A 12,925-nucleotide genomic window follows, 5' to 3' on the forward strand; every position below is an offset into this window, starting at 1 on the left:
TTTTCCGATTTTTACAACCCTTCTCTTAGCTCTCTTTGTCCTTCCTCTGTGGTTTCGTTTTTCCTTGTCCAAGGTTCTTTAGAACTAGATTGCCTTGTCAACGGCGCTTTCCATTTGCACACCGTCCCTCTCGGACAGCCGTGATCGTATAGTGGTTAGTACCTTGCGTTGTGGCCGCAATAACCCAGGTTTGAATCCTGGTCACGGCAATTTATTTTACTTCATTTTCCGATTTTTACAACCCTTCTCTTAGCTCTCTTTGTCCTTCCTCTGTGGTTTCGTTTTCCTTGTCCAAGGTTCTTTAGAACTAGATTGCCTTGTCAACGGCGCTTTCCATTTGCGCACCGTCCCTCTAGGACAGCCGTGATCGTATAGTGGTTAGTACCTTGCGTTGTGGCCGCAATAACCCAGGTTCGAATCCTGGTCACGGCAATTTATTTTACTTCATTTTCCGATTTTTACAACCCTTCTCTTAGCTCTCTTTGTCCTTCCTCTGTGGTTTCGTTTTTCCTTGTCCAAGGTTCTTTAGAACTAGATTGCCTTGTCAACGGCGCTTTCTATTTGCGCACCGTCCCTCTCGGACAGCCGTGATCGTATAGTGGTTAGTACCTTGCGTTGTGGCCGCAATAACCCAGGTTTGAGTCCTGGTCACGGCATTTATTTACTTCATTTTCCGATTTTTAACCCTTCTCTTCGAGCTCTCTTTGTCCCTCCTCTGTGGTTTCGTGCTACTTGTCCAAGGTTCTTTAGAACTAGATTGCCTTGTCAACGGCGCTTTCCATTTGCACAACGTCCCTCTCGGACAGCCGTGATCGTATAGGATTCCACTTCCGGCCACCGAGTGTGACGGACGTGTTATCATGAGCTCCGGTGGAGCGGTGTCAGCGGCCCGAGAGGGCCGTGGAAACAGGTTTTTTGCTGGTGATGCCCAGGATTATCAAGTTGTGCTGCCGCAATTGCCAACAGGTGCGTGCGTTTTGAATACCGTCTTTCTTCACGGCGATTTGAAAGCCAGGCCTTTTCGTGTGGAAGATTTTCGCGACACGCTGGTCCGTCTCGGAATGCTCCCTGAGGTGCTAGCTTTGGGGGCGTTCCAGATGAACCATGTGTGGGCGGTCACCTTTAACAGCCCAGAAGCGACAAGGAAAATTTTGGAAGCTAGCGAGGTTCAAGTGAAAGGAAAACGGTGCCTTCTCATCGACCCGGCTAACCAGGACGTGCGGCTGAAGCTCTACTGGGTGCTTCATAACGTCCCTGACGAAGATATTCGTGTGGCACTAGCCCCATACGGCAAAGTAACTGACCTGTCTCGGGAGTGCTGGCGCGTTCAGGGTATGGCAGACAAAGGTTCCTCTACCCGCACTGTAGGCCTCAAGATAAAGCCCGGTGTGACACTGGAGGACTTGCCTCACCAAATACGCATTTCTGGAAGTACGGCACTACTAGTCGCACCGGGGCGCCCGCCGTTATGTCTGAGATGCAATAGCCGAGGGCACATCAGGAGGGAGTGTAAAGTGCCTCGCTGTGCCATGTGCAAGCGATACGGCCATGAAGAAGCTATGTGCTCTAGGTCGTATGCCAATGTAGCAGGTATCAGAGCGGGCAACGAAGTCCAGGATGAACATCTCATGGACCAAGTGGACGCAGAGGAAGCAGCTGGTGGAGGGGGCGTGCCACCTACTGCAGACAAGGATGCCGCACTTGCTTCTGAAACAGTGGGACCAGTTAATGTGCAAACAAAGAGTATATCGGAAGCTTCTCCTGCGGCGGAAAACGCTGCGGACGAGAATGGTGGAAATAGGAGCGAAGCTCCTTGTGCATCGCCTGGGAAAACTCAGGAAAGAGAAGACGCCGTGATGTCAACCATGCTACAGCAACGAAACGACTTCACGCCGACAGCAGCAACGATTCACACGGCAAAGGACACGAACCCAACGAGGAGCCACCAGTGAAAGCTCTGCCCAACCAAAGGCCGTCTTTGAGAGTGGCACCCAAAATTCCGCCCGAGCCGAGACCCGAGCGAAAACCGTCGGTGATGCCACCGACGTGATCCCCAGCCAAGTGAGTGTCGGAGCAGCCAACGAGCGATGGCTAAGGCAGGGAGAGCTTCTCGCGGCGATTTAAAAAACGCCGTGTCTGTGAACTGTAGGCTGCAAAAGACTGTGCAAGGGGGAGAAAATGAGATTTCGATCCGGGTATCCAAAGTCGAAGGTAGCACCATGCGGTTCGGGAGCTCCTTGAGAAAAAAATGGCAGTGAGCATAGAAACAAGTTTGCATGTGGCCACGCTGAATGTGCGTGGCTTGTCCACTCGGAGAAGACAATATCAACTAAGTCGGCTTTTCATGGAAAACAACCTCGACGTCATTGCTATTCAAGAGACAAAAGTTGAAAGTGAGGAAGCAACAAACCGCATGGTGGAACCTTTCAGAGCACATTATAATGTGTGCGTTTCGCACGCTACTGGCACAGCGGGTGGCTGTGGCCTTTTTGTTAAGAAGTCCTTGGAAGCAACCATTGAAAGTGTTTATACTTGTGGCAGTGGCCGTCTAATAGTGTGTGACTTTATACTGCAAGGAAACAAGTTTAGTCATTTGTTTATACGCTCCAAATAAGGAGGGTGAACGCAAAATGTTTTTCGAGTCAGTTGAGCGCCACCTAAACACAGATGAAATGATCATCGTAATGATGGGTGATTTTAATTGTGTGTGCCGATCCGAAGACCGAACTAGGCAGGCGCCTGTTCGAGATGCGAGTTCGTTGTTTTTGAACGAGCTGGTTGACGACCGCGGACTAGAAGATGTAGGGTTATTTATGTCGAATTCAACATCACAGTGGTTTACCCATCACCAGCGAGGCAGCCTCGCCAGACTGGATCGAATTTATGTATCTGCAGAAGTAGTACCTGTGTGCACCGAGTATGGTGTTAAAAACGTTTCTTTCAGTGACCACAGTTTGGTCATGGTGATGCTGGGTCCGAGAAAACCGCCGAAATTCAACTGGGATCTGTGGAAATTCAGCGTACAGATTCTGGATGATGAATCATTTGTTAAAAGAATTCAAAGAAAAATTGACGACTTGCTTGTTCGTAGGCAGGAAAGCTACAGTGAGGCATGGGAAATGTTTAAACAAGAGGCGAAAATGATTGCGATCGAAAGTGCCGGTGTAATGAGTAAAAACAAAAGGAAGAAAGAAAATGAACTGCGAACTAAGTTGGATTTTTATTTAAGCGTCGCAGCATCGTCGCCAGGCCGATTCAGTAAGGAAATCAAGGAAGTAAAGAGCGAATTAGAAATAATCGACGTAGACAGATACAGGGGAGCGGTAATCCGTGCGCGCGCAGAAACTCTGTACATGGGTGAAGCTCCAACAAAACGGTCCTTATCGGACGAAAGAAGTTATGCTACGCGCAACGAAATAAGAGCGATAACGTTCGGGGACAAGGTTGTGCGAGATAACCAGGCGATACAACGCGCTTTTGTGGATTATTACTGTGAATTACTTGGTCGGGAGCAACAAACGGAAGAAGGGTTTGAAACGCATTTCTTAAGGCTCATGCCGCAAATAGATGATGAGATGAAAGCAAGTTTAGAAGCGCCAATTACCGTTACAGAAGTAGTGTGTGCAATAGACGAATTAAACTCAGGCAAAGCGCCGGGACCTGACGGGTTCGGCGCCGAGTTTTATAAAGCGTTTAAAGACGAGTTCGCTATAGTCCTACACCACGTAATAGAAGAAGCATACAGCATAAGGCAATTGCCTCCGTCTTTTAGGCACAGTCATATGGTGCTGTTTCCCAAATCGGACGATCCTACTACGCTGTTGTCAGTACGAGCATACCGACCGATAACGCTTGCAAATACAGACTATAAGATCTTTGCGAAAATAGTAGGCAAAAGACTCCAACGCGCAATACAGAGGTTGGTAGGGACACACCAAACGTGTGGTATCAGGGGGCGTTCAATTCAAACAAACATCCACGTGACTAGAACTATCCCAGAGTGTTGTGAAGCGTACTGTGAGAGGGTAGCAATGATACAGTTAGACTTAGAGAAAGCGTTCGATAAAGTCGCTCACAAAATCCTGTTCAGTATCTTGCAACATGTGAACGTCGGGAAGGTACTAATAGAAGGAATTAAGTTATGCTATACTAACATGTTCACCAGGATTGTAGTCAATAAGGCATTAACCACTCCATTTCAAGTAAAATCATCTGTTAAGCAAGGGTGTCCCTTGTCGCCTTTACTATTTGCCTTGTTTTTGGAGCCCTTTTGTTTAAGCATTATAACCAACAATGCTATCACCGGTTATCGATTTTCCTCAAGTGAAGTTAAGCTTTTAGCATACGCGGACGACATAGCTGTATTCTGCACTGATGAGACCAGTATCACTAACGCGGTAAGCGCAGCAACAAAGTTCTGCAGGATGACGGGAAGCAGCATTAACTGGGAAAAATCTATAGGAATCTGGCATGGGGAATGGGGTCCCACGCGAGTACGTTTTGAAAACATGAAATGGTCACGCTCGCCAACGAAGTATCTCGGTGTACCCCTACAACACTATAAAGACACGTCGGAATATTGGAAACTGGAAGCAGAGCAGCTCAAAGAAAAAACCGCGAAGTTTGGTGGGCGGGACCTATCCATCTTCGCGAGGTCAACTGTTTGTAACCTGTTCCTCGTAGCGAGAATTTGGTATGTTCTGCAAGTCATGTGTGCATCGAAAGGGAGCATACAAAAGCTACATAGGGTGTTCGCAGTATTTATATGGAGGTCGACATGGGAGCGCACAAGCCGCAGGAACCTTTTTCGTACAGTAAAATGGGGCGGACTGGGTTTGGCTCACTTGTTCTTGAAACAAGTGGTTTCGAGGTTTTTGTTCGAGCGAGACCAAGGGGATGCCTTTTTAAGGACTGTGATTCAAACCCGACTGTGTGATCATGTGCCATCTTTTGTTGTGTCTTCAACTCGTGTTAAGGGATCAAGTGTGCGCGGATTTCTTCGAGAGGTTATTGGGTCCTTTCAATTTCTCCAAGCACGCTTTTCAGTAAAATACCTGGGTGACGTAACCCGAAGGCAATTGTACAAGGATGTTGATGTATGCATGCCACAGCCAATGTATCGCTTGATGTATCCAAAAGGTAAAGGTGAAGATGTATTGAAGAGAGTAAAGCGGATGCCAGTTCGACCTTCGGTAAAAAGCTTCTTTTTTCAAGTACACACTGCAACTCTACCAGTGAAACCATGGCTCGAACAGAAAGGTATTTTTGTTCCGTGGACAGTAAACTGTTTCCATTGTAGAAGACCAGAGACAATTGATCATATTTTTCTTGAGTGTTCTGATGCTGTTTTTCTGTGGGACATACTACAACGCACTTTAAAAAAGGACTTACCGCTAACACCATATGGCATCCGCTTTCTCCCTACATCAAACGATGGAGGGGTGCCGCATGATATGATAATGTTACTATGCATGCACGGCATATGGCGCACTCGGATGGCGGTACATCATGCAGATCTAAACCCCAGGCCCGCCAGAGAGTACTTTATGGAAAGTGTACTGTACATTCGTGAAGTATGTAAACCGAGAACAGGCCCACCAGAATGGTTGCCGGTGTTAGATGACCTTGTTAACTTGAAGCGTTTTTAAACACATGTGCTAGCCAAAGGTTGGCAAGCGCTTTTAACTACGATTGTGTGTATATGTGAACATGTATTGTATTGGCCGCAGATCAGGCAATAAAGAAAAAAAAAATCGACAGCCGTGATCGTAAAGTGGTTAGTACCTTGCGTTGTGGCCGCAATAACCCAGGTTCGAATCCTGTTCGCGGCATTTTTTTACTTCATTTTCTGATTTTTACAACTCTTTTCTTTCAGCTCTCTTTGTCCCTCCTCTGTCGTTTCGTGCTACATGTCCAAGGTTCTTTAGAACTAGATTGCCTTGTCAACGGCGGTTTCCATTTGCACACCGTCCCTCTCGACAGCCGTGATCATTCTACTTCCGGCCACCGAGCGGGACGGTCGCAGAATCATGAGCTCCAGCGGAGCGGCGACAGCGGCCCTTGCCGGCCGCGGAAACAGGAATCTCGATACGGATGATAAGGACTACGAGTTGATTTTGCCGACGCTGCCTACAGGACGTGTTGTTTTAAACACCGTGTTTTTGCACGGCGACGTGCGCAATAGGTCGTACAAAGTGGAAGATTTTCGCGATGCCCTCGCCAACGTTGGTGCGCTCCCCGATGTTGTGGCGTTGGGGGCGTACCAGATTAACCACGTTTGGGCTGTCACGCTCCGCAGCGCTGAAGCAACGAAGAAGCTGGCTGCGTTGAAACAAGTAGAAGTAAAGGGACGTCGTTGCATCATCATTGACCCAGAGGACCAACAGGTGAAGCTGCGGCTGCACTGGATGTTGCACGGTGTGGCCGACGACGACATACGGACGGCCTTGGCTGCTTTCGGTAACGTAACCGAGGTGACCCGGGAGCGGTGGCGCGTCCAAGGCGTCAAAGAGAAGGGGTCAACAACGAGAACAGTTCTCCTGAAACTGAAACCCGGTATTAAGACCGATGACCTACCTCACCAGCTGCGAGTCGCCGGTGAGTTGGCCCTTGTTGTGGTGCCTGGGCGGCCTATGCAGTGCCTGCGCTGCCGTGGTAGCGGTCACGTTAGACGTGAATGCAAGGTGCCCCGGTGTTCGAAATGCAGGCGTTACGGCCACATCGACAGTGAGTGTGTCCGTACATATGCGGTGGCCACGGGGCTCGCATCGAGGGAGGAGATAGCTGAACACCAGATGGACGTATCAGAGGCGGAGGAAGCTGCGAAAGGAGTCGAGGAAGTAGGCAAGCCGGAAGCGGCGACTGTCTCTTCTGGGACTTCTAGCAGAAACACAAACGTGTCAAGTGAGGCAGAGAGGCATCCAGAAGAAAAAGACTCGGCAGCGGCCTGGGCTGATACTGAGGAGAAGGAAGATAGCTTTTTGGCAGCTACGGAACCCGCGATGATGGCCTCGACGAGCAGCGAGGAGCAACAGCAACAGTGCAATGTTCGTGCGGGCAATGTCTCGGCCAAACGGCCTCACGCCCAGTCTGGTGATGGAGAAGACAAAACAACAGCGTCAAGCGTTGAGGAGCCGCCTAAGAAAACGGTCCAGTCCCGGCGGTCCTCTCTCAGACCGAAGCCGAACTTTCTGGGGGACAAGCGGGCCAGCGATAAGCCACCGCCGCTGCAAGACCATGCAGTCGCACCGGAGGGCTGCGGCGGAAACAAAGGCGTCTGGCCGGGTGCTAGACGCGAAAGTTGAGCGCAAATGCTCTCGGTCTCTTCACTCTATTTTAAAATGGATCCAACCCCTGCTCTGACATTCGGGGCGCTTAATGTTAGAGGGTTAGCAACGAAGAAAAAGCAGAGCCAGGTGTAGCGCCTTATAACGGACAGAGACATCGATGTGCTAGCCGTTCAAGAGACCAAAGTCGATGGAGAGGAAGAGACCGGGAGCATGGTGCAGCGCTTCACGTCGAAGTATTATGCCGTTGTGAGCCATGCAGTCGGAACTTCTGCCGGGTGCGTCCTACTTGTAAAAAAGTTGCCTGGACTTAACGTGCAGACTTATGCTTCCGGAGAGACAGGGCGATACGTGATTTGTGATTTCGGTTTTGAGAATATAGAATGGCGGGTTATCTGTGTTTATGCACCTAATGAATTGGAGGATAGGTGTTCCTTTTTTGAGAGCCTGAAATATTACTGCACTAGTGAGAAACAGATAGTGCTCATGGGCGATTTCAATTGTGCTCTGGCGGCTCGCGATAAAAGCAGCACCCGAGCCTTCAGGGACAGAAGTACAGACTTATTGTCAGGCTGATAGATGAATATGAATTAGGTGATGTGGCGGAGTGTTTAGACGGTGAACGTAGTGTGCAATACACCCACTTTCAAGGTATTAGTCATGCTCGCCTCGACAGGATTTATATGTCACTGGACTTAATACCAAAGTGTCAAAAATACCGAGTTTTACCAGTGGCCTTTTCAGATCACTGTGCAGTGATATGCACTCTAGGCAAAAGGAAGCGAGCCAGTGGATTTTCATGGGAGCTGTGGAAATTAAATTGTAAACTGCTAAAAGACCAAATTTTCACTGAGTATGTGACGGAAAAAATTACCAAAATAGTATATGAGTGTCAAAGCGAAATCGGGCTCCAGTGGGTACTAGCCAAAGAAGAATTTAAGATGAAGGCCATTGAGCGGTCTACTTTGCTAAAGGACCAGGAAAGATTACAGGAAAAACAGCTGAGAGATATACTTGAAAAATTGTTGGCGCAGGAATGTAAAACGCCCGGCATAGGTAAGGAAGATATTAAGAAAACAAAGCAAAAGCTTGAACTTATCGAGGAAGACCGATATCGAGGGGCGATAGTGAGGGTGAGAGGGGAAGAATTGGTTGCAGGGGAGACGCCCACTAAGCGGGCTTTAGGAATGGAAAAAGCGCACGCTCGACGCAACGAAATTCAGGAGATCGAAGGAGCGGGTGGGGTAGTGACCGATAGCGATCGCATCCATCATGCTTTCTTTGATTACTATCAGGCGTTGTTCGCACAACATGAAGTTGACGTGCACAGATTTAAAGGCGAGTTTCTCGGCGCTATGCCTAGGCTCGATGAATCCCGAAAGGAAATCTTGGAGAGGCGAATTAGTGAAAAAGAAGTTGAACGAGCAATAGAGAACTTGAACCCGGGAAAGTCTCCTGGCCCAGATGGGTTAAGTGCAGCTTTTTACAAAGCGTTTAAAACGGAATTAACCCCACTTTTGACTTTGCTGTTTAATGATGCCTATGATCGTAAGGAGTTGCCCCCGTCTTACGGTGCGGCCCATACCGTCCTCATCCCTAAAACAGATGATCCTATAAAACTCAGACAGGTTACTGCATATAGGCTGATCTCACTAACGAACGTATATTATAAAATATTCATGAAAGTGTTGGCGGCGAGGCTTCAGAGTGTTATTAAAGAAATTGTTGGCCCTCATCAAACATGTGGCATAAAGAACAGGTCTATTGCTTACAATATTCATAAGGCAAGGTGTGTGCTGGAGTGTAGCGACGTCACTGGGGTACCTGTGGCAATTCTCCAGCTAGATCTTGAAAAAGCGTTTGACTGTGTTGCTCATGAGATTTTGTTTTCTATCTTAGATCATGTCAATGTAGGTTCTATTATTACTGAGGGTGTGGCCATGGCGTACCGACACGGCACTACAAAGTTAATTGTTAATAAGTCGTTGGGGGCCCCCATTAACGTGGAACGTTCGGTGCTTCAGGGTTGCCCCCTCAGTCCACTCTTGTTTTGTATGTATGTTGAAACTTTGTGCTTGCACATAATACAGAATAATGCTGTTCATGGTTTTCGGCTGCATGAAGCGGAAGTGAAAGTTCTAGCATATGCAGATGATGTAGCAATTTTCTGTGTCACAAAGGATAGCATTAGCAGTGCGGTAGAAGGTGTTCAAAGATTTAGTTTCGTCACGGGAAGCAAGGTGAACTGGGGAAAGTGCGTGGGGTTCTGGCACGGAGAATGGCCGGATACTCCTCACACTTTCGCTAATGTGACCTGGTGTACGACCCCTGTAAAGTACCTTGGAGTCCCGTTGGAATTTTACAGAGATACTGAACAGTATTGGAAGGTGCAGGCACAAGAGACACAAGAAAAAGCAGAAAAGTGGAAAGGTACTCATTTATCCGTGTTTGCAAGAGCCACTGTGTGTAACCTGTTTTTTATTAGTAGACTGTGGTATGTGATGCAAGTGCTCCACTGCTCGCGAATTAACATACAAAAGGTTCATCGAAATTTGCGGTTTTTGTATGGGCCTCTAGCTGGGAAAGGTGCATGCGGACAAACTTGTTCAGACGGGTCAAAGACGGAGGCCCAGGGCTGGGACACTTATTTGTGAGGCAACTGGTAAACAGATTTTTGTTTTTCCGTGATGTTGAAGATCCTTTCCTGCGCACAGTGTGCCAAGTAAGGCTAGGGCGAGCCTTGCCAGAGTATGTAGTTGCAACAAAATGCATGACAGGAGGCATTTTTGGTTATTTCCGAGAGATAGTAACCAGCGTCAGATTCTTAACTACTCGGTTTTCAAAGGATTATTTGAGCAGCGTAACAAGGAAAACGTTGTACAGAGATGTGTGCGATGATATCTTTCCGGTGCCGTTGTACAGGGCCTTACTGTGGAGGCCCCGGCAGTAATGTATTGCAAAGGGTTAAAAAAATGAATGTATCGCCGGAAGTCAAGAGTTTTTTCTTTAAAGTGCACACTGGAACTCTACCCGTCAAATCTTTTGTGGAGGAAAAAGAGATGTTTCTACCATGGGGACCAAACTGCTTAATCTGCAAGCAACCAGAGACCATAGACCATGTTTCTTTGCACTGTTTGGAAGGGGTTTATTTTTGGGACGTGCTACAGAGGACCATGAAGAAACAGCTCCCGTTGCATTCACACGGAATTAGGTACTTGCCAACAAGAAATGAGGGTGGGATCCCGTTCGATTTAGTCATGCTGGTGGGCCTCCACAGTATATGGCGCTCTCGTATGGCCGGGTACTACTGTGACCCCGAAGCGCGTCCAGCGCGTATATATTTTCGAGAGAGCATCTGCAAGTTTGTAGAAATACAGAAGGTACGGAATCGTGTCCCTGAGTGGCTCTCAAGGCTAGAGCCTTTGACAACACTCAAAGAATTTTAATGTGACAAAGCCTGGTCCTCTCCTGGGGATTTCGCTTCTTGTATAACTGTGTACATATTATTGTATTTGTGTCTTTGTTTTGTGAAAGCCGAGGACCGGCAAAAAAGAAAAAAAAAAATCTCGGACAGCCGTGATCGTATAGTGGTTAGTGTCTTGCGTTGTGGCCGCAATAACCTAGGTTCGAATCCTGGTCACGGCAATTTATTTTACTTCATTTTCCGATTTTTACAACCCTTCTCTTAGCTCTCTTTGTCCTTCCTCTGTGGTTTCGTGTTCCTTGTCCAAGGTTCTTTAGAACTAGATTGCCTTCTCAACGGCGCTTTCCATTTGCGCACCGTCCCTCTCGGACAGCCGTGATCGTATAGTGTTTAGTACCTTGCATTCTACTTCCGGCCACCGTAGTGAACGTTCGCAGAATCATGTGCTCCAGCGGAGCGGCGATAGCGGCCCTTTCCAGCCGCGGAAACAGGCTTGAGGACATGGATGATAGCGAATATCAGATTATTCTGCCAACTTTGCCCACCGGACGCGTTGTTTTTAACACGCTTTTTTTGCACGGCGATGTGCGAGTCAGGCCATACAGGGTCGAGGATTTCCGCGACGCCCTTGCCAACGCTGGTGCGCTCCCCGACGTTGTGGCGTTGGGGGCGTATCAGATCAACCATGTTTGGGCGGTCACGTTAAGCAGCACAGAAGCAACGAAGAAATTGGCGGCTTTCAAGGAGCTCGAAGTTAAGGGACGCCGTTGCCTTATTATCGATCCCGAGGACCAACAGGTGAAGCTGCGACTTCACTGGATGTTGTACGGTGTGGCAGACGACGACATCCGGACGGCTTTTGCGGCTTTTGGGAAGGTGACCGAGGTGACCCGGGAGAGGTGGAGAGTTCAAGGCGTCAGGGAGAAGGGGTCCACCACGAGGACTGTGCTCCTGAAATTGAAACCCGGCATTAAGGTCGATGACTTACCTCGCCAGCTGCGAGTGGCCGGAGAGCTGGCCCTTGTCGTGGTGCCTGGACGAGCCATGCAGTGCCTGCGCTGCCGCGGTACCAGTCACGTTCGACGAGAATGTAAGGTGCCGCGTTGTCCAAAGTGTAGACGCCACGGTCATGACGAGGCTGCCTGTGTGCTTTCGTACGCTTCGGCCGCGGGACATGGAACTGCGGAACGGTCGGCGGAGCTCACCATGGACGTGGTTTAGGCGGAGGAGGCGGCGAAGGGTGCCGGAGAGGTGCGAACGCAGACACGGGAGACTGATTCGTCGGTGGACTCGGCAGAAAGCGGCAATGCTGTGAGGGATGTGGGGAGAGCGGACTCTGCACCTGAGCTCCCTAGCAATGAGGAAGGCACGTCAATTGAGCCGGCAAACGGTATGGAACAGGATAATGGGGAGGAGCACTCGGACACCAGCGGTGTTCGTAAGCCAGGCGTCTCAGCCCCAGCCAAGCGATCCCACACACAGTCCGAACCCGAAGGTAACCAGGCGTCAGCCCCCAGCGTCGACGAGCCACCAGCAAAAACGGGGCAATCCCGGCGGTCCACGCTACGTCCGCGGCCAAACATTTCATCAGAGAGACGGGCAGCGGATAAAGTGCCCCCGCTGCCGGGTCAGCCGCTCACACCGGACGGGGATGGATCCAACGACGGCGTCTAGCAACGCGCTAGACGGGAAAGGTAAGCACCATGCTTTCGGGCTCTTCACCCTTGATGAAAATGGCGCCCGAAACCACCTTAAGAGTAGCCACGTTAAATGTCAGGGGATTGGCAGGCAAAAAGAAGCAGAGCCAGGTGCACCGGCTCTTAACTGACCACGATATTGACGTGCTTGCCGTGCAAGAAACTAAGGTTGATGGGGAGGAAGAGACCGGGAGCATGGTGCGACGTTTCACGGCTAGATTTTACGCCATTGTTAGTCACGCAGTTGGGACATCGGCCGGGTGTGTATTGTTCGTCAAAAAGCTGCCTGGTCTGGTTGTAAAGGCCTACTCCTCATGCTCTTCTGGACGGTGTGTAGTGGCTGATTGTGTGTACAGCGGTGTTGAGTGGCGCATTATTTGTGTGTACGCTCCTAACTGTTTGGAGGAAAGAACAGTGTTTTTCGAGAATGTTATGCAGCAGTTAAGTACGGAAAGGCAGGTAGTATTGCTGGGCGATTTTAACTGTGTACTGAATGCTCGAGACAAAACCAGCACACG

At 49.2% G+C, this 12,925-nt stretch overlaps 1 protein-coding gene, 1 non-coding gene and 1 pseudogene across 2 annotated transcripts; all 3 read left to right on the forward strand.

The window, feature by feature from the left end:
* The first annotated feature begins 360 nt into the window (after positions 1-360).
* On the forward strand, positions 361-432 carry TRNAH-GUG (transfer RNA histidin (anticodon GUG)). Its single transcript has one exon. It is a non-coding gene; the product is annotated as a tRNA-His (tRNA).
* A 5,563-nt stretch (positions 433-5,995) lies between these two features.
* LOC146202489 (uncharacterized) lies at positions 5,996-7,315 on the forward strand. Its single transcript, XM_084588200.1, has one exon. The coding sequence runs from the start codon at positions 6,030-6,032 to the stop codon at positions 7,302-7,304; it is 1,275 nt and encodes a 424-aa protein (XP_084444326.1). The 5' UTR covers positions 5,996-6,029; the 3' UTR covers positions 7,305-7,315.
* A 2,472-nt stretch (positions 7,316-9,787) lies between these two features.
* LOC146202490 (uncharacterized) lies at positions 9,788-10,732 on the forward strand (annotated as a pseudogene).
* The last annotated feature ends 2,193 nt before the right edge of the window (positions 10,733-12,925 follow it).

The sequence above is a fragment of the Amblyomma maculatum genome, chromosome 1 (genome assembly GCF_055883805.1).
Source record: "Amblyomma maculatum isolate TAMU_Amacu chromosome 1, ASM5588380v1, whole genome shotgun sequence".
Classification (NCBI taxonomy): domain Eukaryota; kingdom Metazoa; phylum Arthropoda; class Arachnida; order Ixodida; family Ixodidae; genus Amblyomma; species Amblyomma maculatum.